General features: G+C 34.3%; 1 protein-coding gene across 1 annotated transcript in view; it reads left to right on the top strand.

Annotated features, from left to right (window-relative positions):
• CDC73 (cell division cycle 73) overlaps window positions 1-22,797 on the top strand; it is an 86,244-nt gene that overhangs the window by 26,211 nt on the left and 37,236 nt on the right. The window contains exons 8-10 of the mRNA XM_080918467.1: window positions 904-1,002; window positions 2,283-2,361; window positions 4,564-4,628. Of these exons, the coding sequence (XP_080774593.1) occupies window positions 904-1,002; window positions 2,283-2,361; window positions 4,564-4,628 (243 nt within the window). The remainder of the gene's footprint in view (window positions 1-903; window positions 1,003-2,282; window positions 2,362-4,563; window positions 4,629-22,797) is intronic.

The following is a 22,797-nucleotide window of genomic DNA, read 5'->3' as shown; positions in this document are numbered from 1 at the left end:
GGTGAAAACTCGGGAGAACAATGTATCAGGGGTCAAAGAAGGTTATTTCTTAAAGGAAGGAGCAGTAATTACTTAAGTCGATAGTGTTAGATATTCATAGACAAGCTTATATGTGATTACTTTCTACCTTTCCAGATTTGAAAAATGTACAGTGGCTCCTACTGATGTCTGTAACCTTTGATTTTAGGAAGTCTGTGGCAATCTGATTATAGCACAGGAATTTGAATTTGTTACACTTTGAGGATTTAGTAGTCCCTTTTGAAACAAATCTGTTACATTTAAATGCTACTTTTTTCTTGGTTATATAGTTAAGTAGATGCAGAATAATATAAATTGAATTTAATTGTTTTAAGTATGATTTGTAATAGCTACACTCACAGTAGTTGACTTTTTTTTTTTTAAATGTGTAATTGTGTATCACCTTGTTTTCTTTTGACTCAAATACCCAAGGTAGGAGCTTCATAGATGGTTAGGGCTTGGGATATAGGCTAATGTAGAACACCTGCTTGTGCGGACCTAGCATCAGGAGTGAGGAGGAAAAATACTTATTTAGCTCGTTTGGAGATAGCTACTTGAAGATTGGACAGCTCCATCTGTTGGTAACAGCACAGAGAAATTAAGTACTCATGTCCAGCATCAATCTTTTCTGGTAGCAGTTACCAAATGGCATAATTATTTGTCATTGGGTCACACTTTTTAAAGGTCCTCTTCCTCCACATTCCCATGCTTAGGAATAGCTATCTAGCATAGGAATGTTTGGGAGACAGACCATTTCCAAATCATAGCAACTACAGTACCTTATGAATTAGGAAAACTTAGGAAGAAAGTTTCAATATAAATCAGTGAATGGATAAGCCTTTGCACATGTATGCTGGGTGTAATTAGAATCTTTTCACGTTTTAGAATTTTTCAAAGAATATTTTTGCAATTCTTCAATCTGTAAAAGCCAGAGAAGAAGGGCGTGCCCCTGAACAACGGCCAGCTCCAAATGCAGCCCCTGTGGTAAGAATCTGCTTATATTGTTTTAAGAAAGTGCCAGTTGTGTTTGTATTTTAGTGTTGTAATGTTTATATCTTAAACATTTTACATCAGTCTGTTGTAAAGTTTTGTTACTTCAGTATACTTGAAGGATATAAAGACCCTCTCCACTTTTAACAGTTATTTCTGCAGTAATTTTGGGTGTCTTGAGAAATACATGGGCAAGAGTATAAAAAAGAGTTAATTAGGAAAAGCTTTCTAAGTAATTATTTTAGGTTAACCATAGCTGGCCTATTTATTAGTTGAGAAAATTGTAAAAATTCTTAAAAATAGAAGTCATGTGACCTTCCAGTTTGGGCCTCTTGTTTGATGTCTTTGTTGACCATTCATCTTGGTCTGTCTGTTTTTCCTTTGTATCTGATGTGTGGTCCTTTGATTGTACCTCAGCTTTAGCTCCTCTGATGGCTGACTGACTCACTATGTGAGGTGTCCTTTGGAACACTTCAAACCCTACATTCATCATGACATATAGTCTTCATTGAAATACAGAAATACCCTCTGGTTTGCTGTCTTTCTCAAGACTTAAGAAAGGCAAAAAGTACAATTCAAATTGATTCAGTTTTATATATACAATTTGGAAAAATAATTGAGAGTGCTAAACATAGCTTTTAAAGTTATTAGCAATTTTATTTGTGAGGTCATTCGCACCTAATGTTTAATGATGCTAAATTATTGGTAATACTTAGATATATTTCTAGTTGGCTTATTACAATTTTTTTCTTCTTTCTCTGAGTCCCGGCTAGTCTATAAGTCACTTTGTTCAGATACCATTAGGGAGAGAATATTATTTCACGAAGTTATTTAAGCAATTAAAATGCATCAGCTTACCATATTATTTCTGCAGTTTTGATAGAAGCATACTTGAAATTGTTTTTATTCCAGGTGTAGGGATGGCCATTTTCATTTTGGAGACAAGATTTTTCTCTAGCCCTGGCTGTCCTAGATCCATTTTGTAGACCAGACTGGCCTTGAACTCACAGAGATCCACCTGCCTCTGCCTTCTGAGTGCTGAGATCGAAGGTGTGTGCCACCTTGCTTGGTGGAATGGTCAGGCAGCAAATATAATATTGAATATTGATTTGTAGTCATCAAATGTAAGTAGTCTACTTACTATATTCTGTCTTCTGTGCAGTATTTATAGTTACAATTATTTTATAAATGTCCCTATCAGGCTTTAATTATGAGTGTTAAATAAATAATACTTAAAAATATTAACTGGCAACTCTTTTTTTTTTCCCCCCTAGGATCCTACATTGCGTACAAAACAGCCTATTCCAGCTGCCTACAACAGATATGACCAAGAAAGATTCAAAGGAAAAGAAGGTAAGTTGCTTATCCTGTATCTTCTAATCATGGTCATACTTAAATAGTCTAATCATAGTGGCAGTAAAGTGCAATATTTAAGAATAAGGCTTTTCAGGGCTGGGTAGATGGCTCACATGGGTAGTGGTTAAGAGCATTGACTGCTCAACCATCTGTAGTGTGTTCAGATGCCCTCTTCTGGTGTGTCTGAAGTATACTCATATTTAAAAAAAAAAAAAAAGAATGAATAAGGCTTGCCAGGTAACTTCTGTAGTACAAATCTAGTTCAGTCATCTGTTTTTGTAATAAGCTTTCTTTTTTTATTGTTGTTGCTTAACCTAGTCATATTTATTCATGTGTTATCTATAGCTGACAATTCAGATGAGTAGTTTTGACAGAGGTCATCCCGCAACACCAAAAAATCGTGTTTGGACTTTGTAGAACAAAATTGGTTAAACATTTGTTAGTATCTTTGATTCTGGATCCAGATGGTTTGTGTGTGTCTCAGTTAATTTTTGTGTAGATTTTATTGTTATTTTGACTGTATTCTGTTACCTCGTATCTAATTAAATATTTATAATTATACTTTGGGGATAAACTTGGTGCTAAAGATGAAGTTCCTAGTGTAATATTTGATAATATAATAAACAACTGTTTGCTAGTATTGATGCTAGTTTTGGATATAAAAAAAGTGGAATGCAATGTCATGTGTTAAATTTCCCTAACTGTGAAATGTGTGCATTCATAGTTACGCTCCAGGCATAGACTGGCAGCAAAGTGAGAGCTCATTTTATGACAGCCTCATTGGCTGTGGACCTAGTAGAATTTCAAGCCATTTCTTTATTAGGATGTTAGTGAGGTAAACTTTTACTCTTTCTCCTGAGCTCTTCACTCAACTTGTCTGCCCTCAGGAAGATTTGAGATAGAAACAACTGAACATTCGCTTTTTTTCTGTATAATTTGAAGTCTCTGGGCAACTCTTTAAAAGGATGTATTGTTTTGCTGCAGTAAATTGTAAGTGCTGACTTTATGTACCAGATAAGGTAGATGGGTGTCACAGAAAGACAGTGGTTTGTTCTTGCATTCACCTTGGTGTTCTGGATGAATACAAAGGCTTTGAATTACATAAGGCTATTTGTAGCATATCTAATCCTGTAAGGACCAACTTCAGATTCTCCAAGTATACACATAGATTCTTCTTGTTTCTACACCACAACTACAAAATCTTACAGATGACAGAAAGGCATCTGGTCTGTAGTTTGCAAAAATACTTGCTACATGATCTTTCATAAGATTATAACATAAACTATGAAAACAATTGTTCAATTAAAAAATTTTAACTAATAGCCACATAACCTTGATGAAATTTAAGGAGTGCATGTTTTTATTTCAGTAACACATAGTATGTTTATATCATTCATTCATTGGTAAAATACTATCAAACACTCAAATTGACTGCCATTGCTTGACCATAACAAGGTCAAACACAGCAGTGAAAAATAAATTGCTATGTATGTGTAGAATTAAATGTTTACTTTTGAGAGAGAGGGTGGGGGAGAGAGGGAGAGAGGGAGAGAGGGAGCAGGAGCAGCACCAGTTTCTGCAGTGTTTAACAATACATTCCTTAGGTTAAACATTGGAACAAAAGTTTTTGTAATTTATAAACTTCCTACTTTACAAGCTTTTAAAGGTACAGCTAGTAGTAAAAATCAGGGCACTATAAGTATTTTATTTAGCATTTATGTTTTTTATTTTATTTCATTTTTATGTATATAGATACTTTGCTTATATGTGTGTCTGTGCACCACATATGTGCCTGGTGTTCATGGAGCCTGAAGAGGGGATCAGATCCCCTGACACTGAAGTTAAAGTACTTGTGGGCTGATTGTGGGGCTTGGGAATTTTACATATTTACTATTTTTTTTCCAATCATAGCTACTGCTTAGAACTGCTGAGCCTTCTTTCTAGGTCTTTGGTGTGGTTTTTTTTTTTTTTTTTTTTTTTTTTCCTTAGAAACAAAATTTGAAAGATAATCTGAACTAGATTCTGTGCAATAAGTGCTTTGAAATTTATTGAATATGTTTTTGCAAGTGTCTTAAAATTTTTAATTTTAGAAATACTTGATAAGCTGTATAGTATTATGTTAGGTGTAATGTAAATTGTGATAGACATTTTAATCTGTCTTGAAATACACAAATCATAGTAGACTCTTTGTCTTTGTAGAAACGGAAGGCTTTAAGATCGATACTATGGGCACCTACCATGGCATGACACTGAAATCTGTAACGGTAAGTTATGACTGTGGACATTGTTTGTTCCAGGTGTTTTATGTCAGTAGCAAATGGTAAATTTTTATTCTTTAGTGTTTTTTCGTTGAAACATTTATTTTTAATGACCACTGTAGTGCTAGTAGATCTGTGTGATATTATTTCATTCACAAGTGTTCTCTTTTTTTCTTTCTAATCTGAGCAGAATTTATACATGTCTTGATTAATTTACAACTATAATTACTATGTGTCATTGGGATGCTTAAAGTCACTGAGGAGTTGAAGAGTATACTGGTCATTTTTTAAAAAATCTACTATCTTATGTTCTTTAAAATGTAATTCTTTTTGGAAAAATTAGAATGGAACTAGACATTTAGACTGCTCAATGACATAGGATCAGTCTCTAGACTAGCTAAATAAGTACATACATGTAGTATTTGATGGAATGCTTATAAAACTCTTGCTGGAACCAAATACATAGTCATGAATGTAAGTCTTTGATTCAGAGACATTTAGTTAGCCCATTTGTTTTCATTCTTTTTTTTTTTTTTTGTTTCCCCTCTTTTTCTTCCTAACCCTTTCTCTTTTCTTTTTTGATCTTGTGTCTACTTGCCCCACACACTATCTTTATCACTCATTCTATATTGTTTTTAGTTTGGACTTAGAATGATTGTGCTCCAACTTCCTGACCTGAGTAGCTGAACAATAGGCTGGCTCTCTTATTGTTTATTTATTTTAGCTATTCTGAAATAGCTTGGCCAACTTCTTAACACTTCTAATTATGTAGTGATTGATAGTATTTGATGATATAAGTCGTGTACTTTTAATTTCATTTTGCATTTTTATTCTGATGCATACCCCTTATACTTTAAAAAAAACTATGCATATTCATTGTCTATATACTTCAGAACTAAGAGTGTTACTTATTTTTGTTCTTGCTTGTGAATCATCAGAGACTTAATAGACTTCACATGACAGGAAATAACAGTTAAGATTTAATCTTTATAGTAAGAATTTGTTACAAAAAAATCTATGCAAAAGTTTGAGTTTTTTTAACTTCAAATTGGATTCTATAAAATATTAGTATTTTGCTAATTTACTTGTTTTTAAAGTACCAGATTTGTTTTGTATTGTATTATTGAAATTGTGTATAGGCTTACAATTTCATTCAACAGTTTATTGAGTATTTGTGTCAGGTGTTTAATTTTGAATACTGCAGGTGAAACTGCTTCAAAAAGGTCACTCTCTGAGGTCCAAGTTGAGTAAGACCTACCAGGAGAACATTCCCCGAAGGAGCAATAGGGCTAAAAACTTTTTAGTAGACAAAAATAAGCCCAGTGTTTTCAGATTAGGGAGCAAGAACAAAAGTAATAAAACATTTAAATAGGCATCTTATGTCATTTGGTCTTTAGTGATTTCAGGATGTAATTAATAGTAGTAAGGTCTAACTTAAATTTTTTATTTGTTTCCTTATTTCTTTGTTTGCTTATATTTTTAAAAGCGGTCTTCCTTTGTGGTTTTGGCTGGTCTGGAACTCAGTTTGTAGGCTGCTAGCCTTGAATTCACAGAGATCCACAGCTTCCCAAGTGCTGGTACTATAAAGGCAATTGCCATTGTCTCTGGCTTGAATGAAATTCTGATGTGATTGAGTTAATTGCTTTCTTTGAGACAGTATTTGTTCTATTGCTGATTCCTAAAGTGAATTGCCAGGGAACTGAAGTTACTCTTAGGTAACCATTAGTAGTTAAGGTTTCTTTCTTTCTTTCTAAAAAATGTTTCATAGCTCTCAGTGACATGTTACTTATTTTATTATGAGCTTCTAAATTTAAAAGTGAATTTAAGTAAATTTATGCTGTATGAGTTTGAAAAATAATTTACACACATACACATACACATGAATCATAAAAAGGGATTGCTTTGGAATGTACCAAAAAGACTAAACGTGGTTAAATGGAGATAGTTTTATTACTTTAGTAAATATTTTCAATCTGCTACTTTTTGTTGTTATTTGTTGTTGTTTTTGAGACAGGATTTCTCTGTCTTGCTTCTTTAAAGTCAGGCTCTCAATATGTAGCCCTTTCTGTCCTGGAACTTGCTTTGTAGACCAGGCTAGCCTTGAACTCAGAGACCTGCCTGCCTGTGCCTCCCAAGTACTGTGCTTAAAGATGTTTGTCACCATTCCTGACTTTGAGTCTTTTTTTTTTTAGTTGCTGATTAAGTATTTACTAGAAAGAAAATACATAGACAAATAATGTTTAGATAAGTGTTGTTTTTAAAGTTATTTCTCAAACTTATCCTTTCAGTTTACTATTTCCTTTTTTTTTTTTCTGTTTTAAAGTTAACATTTGTGAGGAGCAACAACTTCTTACCTTGTTTCATTCAGAAAATTTCTTTTATACTATTGAGACAGACAGTGTTTATGTAAAAGGATTCATTGCTCACATACGACTTCCTTTCTGTTATGTGTATGATTCATATTTGTTAGTATTACTCTTAAAAGTTTTGGTACTCTTAGTTCATGTAATTCCTGAGGTTAGGATTGACCTACATTAGAATTATCTTTGTAATTTTGAACTTTAATATCAGAGTTCTCTTGACACACACTTAGTACATTAATAATTTTTATGCAGTATTTTTTTCTGTATATGGTAGACAGGCTTGTGTTTTAGTAGTCATAGCTCTAAATTACTAAAACATTTTATATAAATAAAAATTATGGCAAATGTTTTGATAATAAATACTAGAGAGATGGTTTGGTGGTTAAGAGCACTTGTTGCCTTTTCTGAGGACCCCAGTTTGGTTCCTATCACCCAAGTTTAGCAGATCACACCAACTTGAACCTACATCTTCAGGAGATCCAAGGTCTCTGTGCTCTTGCATTCAGGTGCACATGTGTGTGTATTCCTTTAAGGTACAAATATGTGTAGTAAATTCTGTTTAACTTTTTTTTTTCCCCTGAGGTGTGGAATCTCATTTTTTTTTTTTTTTTAAAAAATGTGTTTTGTGTTTTGGTATTTCTTTTTTAAGACATGGTTTCATTTTCTATATAGCCTTGGCTGGCTAGAATGTTATATGGACCAGGATAGCCTCCAACCCTTAAATTATTCACCTGCCTCTGCCTCATGACTAAGATTAAAGACATGAGCCACTTCTCTCTAAAGGAAACTTACATTTCCTTGTTAAGGATCTTCTGTCTCAGCCTCCCACATAGCTTGTGTTCAGGTACATGTTGTTTCACTTAGCTTCTGGTTAACCTTTGACTAAGATACGTCAAGGTGTGTACTTTTGGTTTGACATTAATAGTACCAGAGCCCAAGGTACACAAATGTCCTCAGAGATTTTAGATGGCGCTTTCTCCCCAAGTAGGTTTTTGGAACTCATTAATGTCATTAGATCAAATAGTTTTTTTTTTTTTTTTTTTTTTTTTTTTTTTTTTTTTTTTTTTGTGGTAGGGAATGCATAAATATTTTCCATTAATTATTTAGTTTGCATCCCAATTGATGTCCCCTGCTTCTCCTGGTTCCTACCTCACATAGTCCCTTTCCCATCTCCCCTCTCATTCTCCTTTTAGGGTAGAGCCCACCCACCCTGGCACATGACAGTCTCTGCAGAGCTAGACACATCTCCTTCCACTGAGACCTGATGATGCAACTTAGGGAAACGGAATTCACAGATAGGCAACAGTTTTAGGGATAGCCTTGCTCCAGTTGTTGAGGGACCTACATATGTGCATGGTTGTGGGGAGAGTTGTTGAGGGACCTACATATGTGCAGCCTTGTAGGATGATGTCATTATACAGCAAGGTGGGTCTATCACTGGATGAGAAGGAAATGTAGGCAGGGGGAAAAGTCTAGGAGGAGGAAGAGGAGGAGGAGCAGGAGCAGGAGAGAATCAAGGTGGAGATGACAGAGGAGGCTGGCTCAGATCTAAGTGAACTGGATCAATTTTATCTTGTCTAGGTGGGCGGTTTATATCTTTATTAATTGGCAGTGAATTTATTGCGTGGGTGTATTGTGGATTAAGAACTTAACATAAATCTAATTGCTAAATTACAAGTTTCTGGAACTTTGATTTTACTGGGCTAAAGGGGACAGTGTGTGAAAGCAAATGCAGAGAGACAGTGGGGAGAGGGCCGTTCTCAGACCGTGTGGCTCAGTGGCTCACAGATCCACTCAGATATATGTGGAGTGAGAATGTGGGGGAATTGGTGGATGATCCATTTAATATTTACCGCAACACAGCCTGTGTATGTATGCTCTTTGGCTGGCTGGTCAGTCTCTGAGAGTTCCTAAGGAAGGGTCCAGGTTATTTGACACTATAGGTTTTTCTGTGGAGTTCCTATCTTTTCTGGGGCCATGGATCTTTCTCCACTTCTTCCACAAGACTCCCTGAGCTCTGTCCAGTGTTTGGCTGTGGGCCTGTGCATCTGTTTCTGTCAGCTACTGGGTGGAGCCTCTCAAAAGTTATGTTGACTCTTGTCTTCAGGCATAATAGACTAAACAGTGATGGTGTCAGGAATTGGTGCTTGCCCTTAGGATGTTTCTCAAGTTGGGCTGGTTATTGGTTAGCTATTCCCTCAGTCTCTGCTCCATCTTTGACCCTGCATTTCTTATAGGACGCATTTTGGGTCGAAAGTTTTTGTGAGTGGGTTGGTATCCTTATCCCTTCATTTGTGTGTGTGTGTGTGTGTGTGTGTGTGTGTGTGTGTGTGTGTGTGTGTATGTGTGTTTCTCCGCCTGGCTACAGGAGGTAGCCACTTGGGATTCAATTTCTCCATTGCTAGAGCGTCATATAAAGTCATCCCCCTTAGTTGTATTTAGTCATCAGGGAAATACAAGTCAAAATGACCCTGAGATTCCATCTTATATTATATACATCAGAATGTCTAAGTTTAAAAACTCAAGCAACAGCACATACTGGTGAGGATACAGAGCAAGGGGAACAGTTCTCCATTGCTGTTGGGAATGAAATCCTGTACAAGCATTCTGGAAATCAATCTGGAGGCTTCTCAGACAATTTAGAATAGTTCTAACCCAGGATCCAACTATACCACTCCTGGGCAAATACTCAAAAGTTGTTAGGACACATGCTTAACTATGTTTATAGCAGCTTTATTCATAAATGTTTTTAATATCAGTTATTGGAAGAAAAGTGTTTTTTTTTCTCTTTACTCAGTTTTGATGGGAATACTCCTTAGAAAGAACTGATGTTACACAGAATTTAGTTACATAAAGCTAGTCTAAAGTTATGGGTTCAAAGTAGAGACATGTTGAGGAGAATTCTTCCTGTAGTCTTATATTAGTGTTGTGCTTTAGTAGTGGTGAGAATCTATGAAGTTTAAGTTTGAAACCTCTTTAGTTATTGTTTCATACATTTTTATATTATATGTAATTTGTGAATAAGCTCTCGTTAATTAGAAAAATATTATTCGTGTGTGTAGCTCTGTATATCTGTATTCCTTATGCTTGGGATGCAGAAGCAAGGATTACTGTAAACTTGAGCTTAGCCTGGTGTGTCTAGCAATTTCCAGGCCAGCTGGAGCTGTGTAGTGAAACTCCTGCCCAGCACCACTCTAACCCCAAACACAGAAAAGGCCACGTGTGAATGCTTTTCACTAAGCAATTAAGATACAGTAAGGTTCATTTTTCTTTTTCTTTTTTTTTTTCTTTTTTAAATATCGTGTACTGAGAGTTTATTCTTGTTCATAGGGATTTGGTAACTTCATTTTGAATCACTTCTTTGCCTCTGGTCTAGCCTATGTGAAGTTATGTAGAAAGGTTAGAAACTCTGGCAACTATTTGTTTCTTTCTTGGTTATGAGACAGTTTCTCTCTACATAGCATTGGATGTCCTGGAACTTGATTATGTAAATCAGGTTATCCTCAAACTCACAAAGACCCTGTCTCTGCCTCCCTAGTGTTAGGATTAAAGGCATGTCCTAGCATGGTGACAGGCACTGTGCATATATTTGAGGAAACGTTTTATACCGTGACACTGTAAAAAATAGAAAACTTTTAACATATTTATTTAGATTAACTCTAGTAGGTATACTAAATAGTTTTTAAACATTTTATTGTGAGCCACTTTCAGATAATAAATATAAAATCGAGGTTGAATAATAGTACTAATATTTTTCAGGATAATACAAAACTCAATATCTCAACCAGATTGTGATTCTAAAAAGCCGATAGACATACATAGCTTCTATGTTTTAATAAAATTCCCTTTATTATTCTTTGTTGACTAATTGGCTCTTCTCTACTTATATTGTTTCGATAATACTATATAGTAGCAGTAATGTTCTGGATTTGAGTCTAGTTCTTAGACCAGCCAATGTAGAGAAGTTACTCAAAGATTTCTTCCTTTTGGGCTATCTGAACCCAGGGCAGGCTGACTTCCTTTTTTTCTTAAATAACCTTTTGGATGCCTCCTATATATTATGTACTCTGATGGATCCTGAGACAAAAACAGATGAATTAGAGTTTTTGGAAAAGGATTAATGAATGACTTGAAAACTCAATTTGAAAGAACAAGTGTGTAGAAGTATATTGAGGAGGTATTACTTGAAGATGAATCTTCATTTGATTAGGTGTGAGAAAAGCATGAAAACATAAATTGGGTAAACAAAAATTAAGAAAAAAAGGTTCTCGATGAAAGGAAAAACATTGAAAACAGAAATGTTTAAAAGATTGAGTTAATTGGTTTGTGATTTGTCTGTAGTACAGTTTCTTTGAATTAGAGTGGCCTGGTGTTCTCAAATGCCAGCACATTGCTACACATCTTGTTAGCCATATGCCCAAGAATTATTTTTTTGTTGATCTAAAATTTGCCCCAAATATATGTTATTAAGAATATGTTGTAACTTCCAACTTTCAATTCTTATTTTAAAAGAGTATCATACGCAATCTATACATTAGGTTTCTTTTATGATACTAGGTACAAAGTCTGATGAGAGAATAGCCAGTGGGCTGAGTGAGCCATTGCTACTTTGTTTCTTTTAGGTTGTCAAGAAGACTCAGCAGTCTTCTAACATTGTGTCAACTATGGTAGCACCAGTTGCTTTTAAACCCTGATGTAAATAAAGCTTGTGCCAGGTGCCTAAGGAGAAGCCAAGTACTTTGGGAACACTAAAAATGTAAGGCCTTTGCAGTCAGTCCTGTCATTGAGCCAAAAAATTTTGTTTTTATTTGGTAGTAGAGGTAACAATTTATATCTCAGTTCTGTTAAGGATGTAAGAAACTGTTGAGTTGTATCTTGCTAAGGAGTATATTGCTGAGCATTCCCAGTTTGACTTACATACAGATACAGCTTTGTTGATGTATTTACTATTATTTGTTCAATGATAGCTTTTATTTAGTGTTACCAAGAGTAGCTTATTTAAGTATTAAGAGAATGCATTTCACCTCCAAATCCTCGAGGTATTTTTGATATAGTTGTGGCTGCTTATAGTATAGCAGAGAAGGTAATTGCAGAGAAGTTTTCATATAATTTGATAACTTAGGGTATATTGTGGTAAATATTAAATGGATCAGTGGCTGCCACACTAGCTGCTCTCCCGACTGTCTCTGCATTTACTTCCACACACTGTTCCCTAGGTGGGTTATTACCACGCCTGACACACACATCACATTCTGCAGGCCCTGTGCATTCTCACTTCATATGGGCAACAGCTGTTTGCTTTCACACACTGTCCTCTTTAGCTCAATAAAAATCAAAGTTCCAGAAACTTGTAATTTAGCAATTAGATTTATATGTTAAGTTCTTAATCCACAATACACCCACGCAATAAATTCACTGCCAATTAATAAAGATATAAACCGCCCACCTAGACAAGATAAAATCGATCTAGTTCACCTAGATCTGAGCCAGCCTCCTCTGTCGTCTCCACCTTGATTCTCTCCTGCTCCTGCTCCTCCTCCTCTTCCTCCTCCTAGACTTTTCCCCCTGCCTACCTTTCCTTCTCATCCAGTGATAGACTGGACCCACCTTGCTGTATAATGACATCATCCTACAAGGGTACCTTTTAGTATTCACCTATTAGGACCTAGATGTATAGGAAGAAATGACATTCATATGTGCTTATTTTTTCTCTTGAAAAATTATATTTAGGATTTTCAATATGTTATAAAAATTATACTTTTACATAACAAGATTTTATGTGCCATATTTTCAGGCTGATCTGTATTATATTGCTTGTGAATATTACACTTGAACTAATTATTTTTTATTAGATATTTTTATTTACACTTCATATGTTATCTTTTTTCCCAGTTTCCCCTCCATAAGCCCCTATTCCATCCCCTCTGTCCCTGCTTCTTTGAGGGTGTTCCCCCACACACCTATTCACTCTTTTCCGCCTCTCCACCCTGACATTCCCCTACTCTAGTGCATTGAGCTTTCATATGACCAAGGGCCTCTCCTCCCATTGATGCCTAATAAAGCCATCCTCTGCTATATACACAGCTGGAGCCATGGGTCTGTCCATGTGTACTCTTTGGATGGTGGTTTAGTCCCTGGGAGCATTGGTTGGTTGGTATTGTTATTCTTATGGGGTTGAACTAATTTTTACAACTTGATTATATATTTCCAGATCGTTGTGAACCACCTGTGGATGTTAAAAATGAAACCAGGTCCTCTATAAGAGCAGTACAGATCTTAACTGTTAAGCAATTCCTTTAACCCCCATATCTCTTAAGCTTTTGAAAGTTAACTTTACATTTTCTGGCTATTGCATGAATATTAACTCATTAGTATTTAATATTAAATATTACCATACTAATATTTTATACATGAATTTTAAAATTAGACTTGCATTTTCACAGATTGTTCTAAGAAGCCATCAGCAGTTTTTTTCTTTGTATTCAAAACATGCTTCTGCATAGCTGTCTCTCCTCAGTTTTTCCAGCAGCAACAGCTTTGTAGATCTTTCTCCATCCCCTTAAATTTATTTTGTTTTACCCTTGCTTTATTTTACCTTTTTTTTTTTTTTTTTTTTTTTTAATATTGTGGCACTGACTATAGATTTGGCTCATATCTTGATAAGAACTTTATGATTTACTGACCTGTTTGTTTCAGCATATTAAGCATTGGGGGTTTTGTTTTTGTTTTTTATTCATGTAAAAAGAGCTGTTAACTTCCTTAGGTTTTTGTTTTGAGGTTCAAATATATACATTAATACTTTGAATTGTATTGTCCTCATGGAGTTGGATTTAGGGCAGAATTTAATTTTACTTATTGCAAAATTTGTTTCATTATGCATACATAACACCTTATATTTCCTCTTCTAGTGCATAGCTTGCTTTTTCTCTTATTGGCTGTTATTTAGAGTGAACACATACATGGTAAATGGGAACTAATTTTATTCTATGAAACCTTCCTTATGGTAGAGAGCTTAAGATCATATGTATCATTGCATATTTTTTCAACATAATCACCCTTTAGGTGGTAATATACTTAAAGGAAATGGGCTATAGTATACAACAGGTACTAGGCAATTTCAATGCATAGAAAAGTTTTATAATGTTTTTTTAGATTATGTATCTTCCTGGATTTTATCGAAAACCCACTTGTTCTTTTATTAATAAAATTGTCTAGTTAAATTCAATAGTCAATATTTCTTTACTCAAAACCACCTCTAAATTTTAGAGACATCACTAACATGTACAGCATATTATTTAAATTAATTTAGGGGCTAGAGAGATGGTTTGGCATTTAAGAGCACTTGATGCTCTTTCAGAGGATCTGGGTACATTTCTGAGCATCCACATGATGGTTTGCTGTCCATTTATAACTCTAGTTCCAGGGTATTCAATGCCTGCAGCCACCAGGTATGTATGTGTATGGGACACAAACATTCAAACATTCATACATGCTATAGCTACATATGATTCCAGGAACTGTACAAAAATAGTCTTTAGTTTTCTTGTAATTTAATATTCTCCTTTTATTATATTATCACTGAACTTTTAATTTTGTTTTCAGTTTCTTGGCATTGACACAGCTTTAATTATTTTCTTTGAGTAAATTTGATGTCAATATTAAATAAATTTTTCAGTGTTAAATTCTTATCCATAAACCTACACTTAGGCTACTATTTTATTTTAAATAATATGGAACTTTTTTACTATTTAGAAGAATAGATATTAATGCTTAGTATTTCTCTATTTTTATGATTGAAAATATGAACTATTTTGTTCATGTGGCAAAATTTAGTATATTTAATGGTGTGCAGCCTTATATTTTATAAGGCTGTTAGTTTTTGATATTTTGATGGCTGTTGGCTGAGTTTTTATATGATGTATCAGCTTCCTAGTGTTTGTAAATTAATTTAAATCATCAATAAATTTTGTCTTTTGTACAAGTCTTACATTCAACTTATTTTCATATTAATATTTTATCTTAGAATTCATTGGGTTATGCTTAATTCATCTCTTCTCCCCTTCCCCATCTTGCCCAACTTCATTTGATCTTTAATTCTAAGTTTTGATTTTTTTTTCCAGGTCTTTTTCTTGATGGATGTTTCTTTTAGTGTTGTTCTTCTTGTCTTTCCTGCTTCTCATGTTCCTCTGTGAGTGACTGCTCTCATGATTATTTTAGGTATCTGGTTTAAAATTCTTGTTGCTTCTGTTTTGAACAGATCTTACTTACAATTAGAAGCTAAATTCTTGGAAGTTTGGAATATGGTTTGTTTTATTTTTATTTTTTGTGAACAGATTGAAATTTATTTGAAGTATTTGTAAATAGAAACTATTTAAGATCCTACTTTTGCTTTAGTTGTAGAAAATATTGTTATAGAACTGGATATTTTTGTGGTTGAGCTTGTCTTTTAGTGACCTAGAGATAACTTGTTTTTTGTATTTAGATTTTTCCAGTAGTATGTTAGATGAAACAGACAAACAAACCAGAGTTTGAAACAAATTAATCATATCTTTTGTTGTTGTCAACAAATAGTAAATTCTGGAAATCATTGATCTTATAATCATTTATTTTTCCAGATTTGATACTTTTAGATAGAAGGTTCTGTTGTCTTGCTTATGTTTCTGTTATTATGTTGTGTATTTCTTGTGAATACTCTGGAATTAATTTAACTAATCAAGTTTTAGAACTAAAGTTCAGCAGGTTTTTGATCTTAGAAGTCACTGGTTCTTATCTTGTTATTGTTACTAAACAAAACCTCTCCAGTTCAGCTTTAGATGTGATTTTTATGATTTCAACAATACATCCTATAAATCCACAAAATATTATATAGTATCCTTAGGGGTTAGATGGAGTGGTAAAGTTACCTATTCTGATAATAAATCTGTGAATTCATTATAATGTGTCATTAACTGCTACATAATATAAAAGTTCCTGTAGCATTAACACAAGAAACTTTAAGAACTTAACTGTAGACTGAGCGTAGTGAGTGGTTCCTGCCTGTAATAGCAACACAGGAACTTGAGAGAGGATCATTAATATGAGGCCAGTTTGAGTCACATGACACCTTATTTATCTTTTTTAAAGATAAAAGGAGAATTAAAGCTTTATAAAGTGAGGATCGAGAAGTTCATAAAGTGCTTTACTAGCATATGAGACTCTGGGTTCAAACCTTAGCACCACATAGCCAAAACCTCCCCAGAAAGCTAAACTAGAAATACCTTTTCTTTAGCTGCACTGTACTGGAAAAGATGATCTTCAAATAATTGTGTCAAATTTGGAGACATCTATGATACATAAAATTATGTTTTCATATTCTACTTGATCTGTACAAGAACTGTTCCTTAGGTAACTATAATTTATAATGTAGATATCCCAGAGGTCTGACTTAACCAGGAGAGATGAGAAGTTGTAGAATGTCTTTGCTTTAATCTTTGTGCTTATCACATTAAATTGTGTTAATTTCTAAGGATCTTTTTCTGGATTCTATGTTTTCATCCTTCATACCTGCTCAATAAATGAATGGGTTAGCTTAAGTACTGCCTCTTTCTTCAACTTAGGTTCAGTGTTACAAAGCACTGCAATTTGTCTTTTATGTCATGGTATAAAAGATATATAATACACTCAGAATGAATACAAAAGCCATATATAAATCACAAATTGAATATTACTAAACGTATCACTGTAGAAAATTATGAGTAAAGACATATGTAGTTATATGTGTGTTGGTGCAACACACACCTACTACACAGCTTCATGATAGCAGCATTAAAAATACTTAAACCTTGGTCCTCTGAAGGCTTGATGCCCCAGCATAGGGGAGTGCTAGGACGGTAAGGATGGAGTGGGTGGGTGGGAGAGCACCGACATAGAAGCAGGGGAAAGGAGATTGGGTCAGAGGGGAAACCAGGAGGAGGGATAACATTTGAAATGTAAATAAACAAAACCAATAAAATTAAAAAATGAAATAAAAAATAAAATAATTAAGGATATAGTATAAAAATGAAAAAAATTAAACTTGAAATATTTATTTGAAATGTGAAGCTTTATCATAGAATAGTGGTAGTGTATAAAAGATTTATTTCTAAGAATAATTGGATTAGACAAAGTTTTATTCACATTTTACTCAGCTTGTGGTATTTCACAAATAAATTTTATTTTATGAACTATTTTTAGTAATGTAATGTCTTCTCTTCCTCCTATCTCTCTTCTTCCTTTCCCACATGCATAAAAATAATGTTGATATAAGTGTGGTAGAGGTTGCCTCATAATTCAATTAAATATACTGACACGTATTTCCTGTAGGAAAATATGTTCTGTAACAGGCACCTTGACTGCTTCCCTACTCCAGCATGGTAACTAAAACAAAATGAGAGCCTGGTATTTCTGAATCTAGTTTTCATTTGTCTTCTTTATTTTCTGTCACTTGTTTACTGGGCAAGTAGGCACATTAATGATTCAAGAAGTGTCTGTTTATAAGCAAGTGATACCTCAGGTACTGGGATGAAGTGTTTGATAAACCTTCAGTCACTTTGAACACAAGGTCGAGAGATGAGACAGACTGTTTTCCAGATGAGAGCAGGATCTGTGATGGGAAGACTGTACCCTGGGACAGAATGTCTTCTAGGAACCAGATTTGTCTCCTTGGGAATGACAGTGACCATTAATAGATTAACAGCTTCTTGTGAGGTAGGAGTTTATATAACATTTATATCTCTTAAGCCTCCCCAAGTCTTCTTTTATTTAAATATACAGCTATGTCAGAATGAGACCCAAATTTGGGGATGAACTCCTTTCTCAGTTAGTATTCCCAGTCCTCATTGAAATTTTAAGAACAGAGAACTAGGTGGAGCTTGTTGTGGCTGCTTTAGCTGGGATTTCTGTACTAAAATCCTGGTCACCCTACTGTTTGTATTGGTCTCTTAACTACATTATATTAGTTCTCGTCCACAGAAATATGCAAATCATCTGCATAGTATGAATTTTACATATAGGTTTTTGTCTCTGTAATTTAATTTATTTTACTAAGAAACAGTTAATGAAGTCTGTAGGAAAAGTAATCTCCTAAACCACTTACTGTCTTAGCTACTCTTTCAGAAGTGTTATCATTGCTGACTTGTTTTTAGTGATGTGTGTGCTAGACGCGTCAGATGAAGAAAGGTGGATGGTTTTAATCAGTGATCCAAGTTGTTGGCATGTGACCACAACAACAGAACTTATTATTATTAGTAAGGATTATTTCTGGTGTTTCCATGTGGTCAGTAGCTATGTATTGAGAGTGGCTTTAGTGGCACACGACTTTAACTCAAGAGGCAGCCTAAGCTGCACGACAATTTTGAGGACAAGAAACTAGACAAAGGGTTTAAATATATTCCTAAGTGTTCATATAGTTATAGACACTCAACTGTTTAAGATTTTACTTTGAACTTGAAGAATTTTACTTTTTTCTAAGTAAGTTTATTTGTCCTCTTTTCCCTTTTCAGTGTGTTGTAGTTGTTTGCACTGATAGATGAAAGCATGTGTTGTCTGTGTCTGTGCACGCTTTATCTTTCTTTTTCTTTTATTTTTTAACGTTGTGTAGGGATGAGTATATCTCTGATAATAGAAAGGTGTTTTAAACAAAAACTTAAAACCAAACTTTAAGAAAAAGAGGAGTAGATCATTCTTCTTTGTTCATTAATTCTGAGCTCATACATTTTACATTGTATTGTTAGTTAAGTTGGCTCTGACTCAAACAGATATCCTTATTGCAACATCTCAGCTCTGTTAAATTGCAAGGAGTAACAAAACTTAGTTATTTTGAGGTTTGGCTGAAGATGAAAATGGCTAAACAACTTTGCATCTTAATTTTATTTATCTATCTACTTATTTATTTTCCCAGTCAATACCTTGTTACCAATGCAGGCTAGCTTTGATTTCCTAGTTCTCCTGCCTCTTCTGCTTCCTGATGTTGGGGTTAAAGTCATGAGCCCCTGTGCCTGTTTTCAACTTCTGTTCTTTAACAGATAAATTGTTCCTTTTTATTCCCGTTTGTTCATGTGATAGAGCAGCTGTGGGCATGGTCTTAAATTTTGTGAAACCCCACAGATGTTAAAAAATGGTTTTATTACTGCAGAGTCTGTTAGTACTGTGTCTTTCATCAGTTAGGTTTTGACTGCTATCAAGAAGTAAGCAAGCAAACCAAAAACTTGGAGAATTTGATACAATTAAAGAATATAGTGGCTGAAAATACAGAACCTGTAATAGTCTAAGGATTTGTTTGCAGGAACTGAATACATTCACATATGCATGTATTTGTATGTACACACATATTTGTGTACATATTTTACATTTTTAATTTTCCGCCCAACTATAATGTTAGCCAAAGTAGTAACTGCTTCATTCTTTTTCATTGTAAGTTTTTTAAATCCAGTTTTGATTGCTTTGTATTATGTGGACAGAATTCTCATTAACAATGATTGTATTCTCAGAGTTGTACATGTTTCTGAGTTTTATTAATTTGTTGCTGAAACCCATTTTATTTTAAAATAAATTTTATTTTTATTGTCTATTAAACACAGTTATGACACATTTATAGTATATCTGTTACTGTAATGAGATAAACTTACACATCAATCATTTCAAGTAGTTACTCAGATATCTCATCGTAGCTCAGTAGGGGACCTCTTGAAGTTGAGATCTAAACTATTTTGACATCATTAATTTTTCCTTCCCTTGATTTTCTGGCATACTGCTATTTTTTTTTACTCCAGATCTGGAATAATTTATTGTTTCTTCAAAGATAAGAGGTTGCTTTTTAAGGCAATGGTATCTAGAAACTTTAACCTGAGCATTGGAAGTATTCACTGGGCTGAGGACTAGCCTGATGACCTGAGGTCTGTTTTGGAAATCATATGGTTGTAGGAAAAGCCCAGCTCCTACAAGGTCTCTTCTACTTGCTATGCCATGTGCTCAAACACATGTAAACACACAGAGTAAATACTCCATTAAAGTTGTTTTGAGATAGAGTGTGTCTGTTACATAGACATGGCTATTGTGGACCATCCTATGTAGACCAGCCTGGCCTTGAATACCTAGAGATCTGCCCAGCTTTGTCTCCCAGATGTCGGAATTAAAAGAAGTTAAAAAAATGTTTTACACCATTGAGGCTCCATTGTCTTTCAATATTTTAATAGACAGAGATTTTCTTTGAAATAGTAGATAATATTTTTATATTGCTATTTCTGATATAATCCTGAAATTGAAAATTTCACTCAATTTCTTTGTATCATACAAGAAAGAGTTCCTTTGATATTAAAAGGAGGGATTGTGCACCTAAGCCCATACCTCAAGTGCTTCCTTCATACAAGTACACTTACATCATTAAAAGCACTGGCTGCTTCTCTAGAGAACTCAGGTTCAACACCCAGCACCCACATGGAAGCTCAGGACTTTCTGTAAGCCCAGTTCCAGGAGATCCATGGCACCAGGCAGGCACGTGACGCACGTACATGTGAATGCAGGCAGAATACTCACACACATAAAGTAAAATAAATCTTTAAGGAAAGATACAGAAAAGTTCAAATGATTCTCATTGACTCCAAATAGACAAAAACATGAATAAAAATAGTCAATTTTTATTTAAGATGATGCTTCTTCTGTGTGATTGTAGAATACGAGCTGTAAATCATTCAAAATATATTTTTGTATCCTGATTGACAGGGAAGTTTCATAAGGCTATGTTTCACTTATTTCTCAAGCTTGCTTTTTACCTGTTTTGTCTTAATTTTGAAGTAAATATTACTATTTTGCTTTGGCAAATCTGGAAGTGCTAGGCTCATGTAATTGACCTGTCCCTTATCTTATCAAGTAGCCAAAAGTATAGTATAGGCAGGCTTTACTATATCCCACTTGCCTTTAATTTTGGTACAAATTATTTTTGCTTAGTTATAAATAATTCTTTTATTAATCTTCATTTTGGATTCTCTTTCTGACTACAATGTCATGAATTAAAGTAGTCATTAAAATGTTAATTGAGTAGGTACTTGAGTAATTAATACTGAATTTTGTATCATCTGGGAATTATTTTTTTTAAAATTTTTTTGTATTTCATTTACTTACTTGGTGTATGTGTGTGTGTCTGTGTGTGTGTTGGGGTCTGGGTTCAAGTGCCATGACACACACATGTAGTGGTCAGAGGACAACTGTGTTTGTGAATCAATTCTCTTTTCCACATGGTAGTGTCTTCGCTTTGTTTGTTCTGGAGACACAGTCTCTCTATTATGTAGCCCTGGCTGTCCTTGAACTTGATATGTAGACCAGGCTGGCTGGAACACTGAGATCTATCTGCTTCTGCCTGGGATTAGAGCTGTGTGCCACCACACCTGGCTAGACTTAATCAGGTGAGTTGGTTTTGACCCTACAAAGATCAGTAGTTGAGAACTGGTCCAGTGGGTAAATATATTCACTGCCATATTTGTCTGCTACAATTATCAGTTGTGAAATTTCTAATTGTCACTTGCTTACTGTTATCAGAGGTAACCCAGGGCCTAAAACAGCAGTGCATAAGTTTTTCCAAATTAAAGTTACTATTCACCCATATTTGCAAAGGGGAAGGGAAAACAACCAGGGGACCAAATGTCTTTTTCTTTCCCTTTTCTTATATATACCTAACACCTGATGCCATAAATGAGAGAAAAATGGCTGTGAAGTCTGTGGGCCTAGCCAAAGAGAATACCAGAGAATGATAGTGGGATAAGCCAGTTTTGCTTGGTTTTGTGGATCTGTTAGCTTCTGCCATAAGTGAAATACGTGTGGCAGAACAGCATAATAGTGGATGAGAGCGTGGCCTCTGAGGTGGAAGCCTTTCTGACTAGACTATCCTTGTGACTTAATGTATTTAACCCCTTGCAGGGGTCTTTTATCTTTTAGTGCTACAAGTATTGTATGAAGTAATAAGTGTATGGTACTTTTAACAGTACCAGGTATACTGCTTTCGCAGTCAGTAAATAGTGTGTGGAGTTGTTATTGTATTTTTTACTAATTATTATTATTATTATTATTATTATTATTATTATTGGCTTTTTGGGAATCAGGTAATTAAGAAGTTCCAGTTAGGTGTATGTGCTTTATGCTTATATGCATGAAAGACATTAAGGAAAATGCAAATTATTTAGTCGTTGAAAAATCTTATTACCTCTAATTTTATTCTAAAGGAATTAATGTTCGAAATACTGAAATTTGTCTTTTCCTTCCGAAATGTCTATAAACACTTTGAGTATAATGTTACCCAGCTGATTCTGTAATCTTTCCTTTGATCAAATCAATACAGTCATTTTCAAAAGTTTCTTATATACAGACATTTTATAGCACAGAGGTAAATAAGCAATTAATTTGCTATTTACCATATTACCAAATAATATGCTATGAGGCATATAGCAGCTTGTATAAAGTAGCATTTATATTGTTGAGAATTAAATGTAAAAATAAGTTAATAATAGAATTTTTATTTTAAATAAGCTTTGGTTGTTTTCTTTGTCAGAATTTTATTGTTCAACCTAAATTTGCCTTGAACTCTCATTTTTCCTGCCTTATTTTCTAAGTGCTGAAGCTGTCTTAGTTGTGCTACACCAAAGGCAAAAGTGCAGACTTTCAACTGCTTTAATGCCCTCTGGGGACTCAGAACATCATTAGCTATTATAGTTTTTGAAATCAATGGAAATGGTTTTAAATTGATACCTGACAGTAAGCATGTATTTTTAAGAATTCTGTGTTTTATAAGTCAGTGTTTTAAACCC

Source organism: Micromys minutus (genome assembly GCF_963924665.1).
Source record: "Micromys minutus genome assembly, chromosome: 6".
NCBI classification, from domain to species: Eukaryota; Metazoa; Chordata; class Mammalia; order Rodentia; family Muridae; genus Micromys; species Micromys minutus.
The sequence above is the reverse complement of the archived record's forward strand: the minus strand, read 5'-3'. Positions and strand labels throughout refer to the sequence as shown.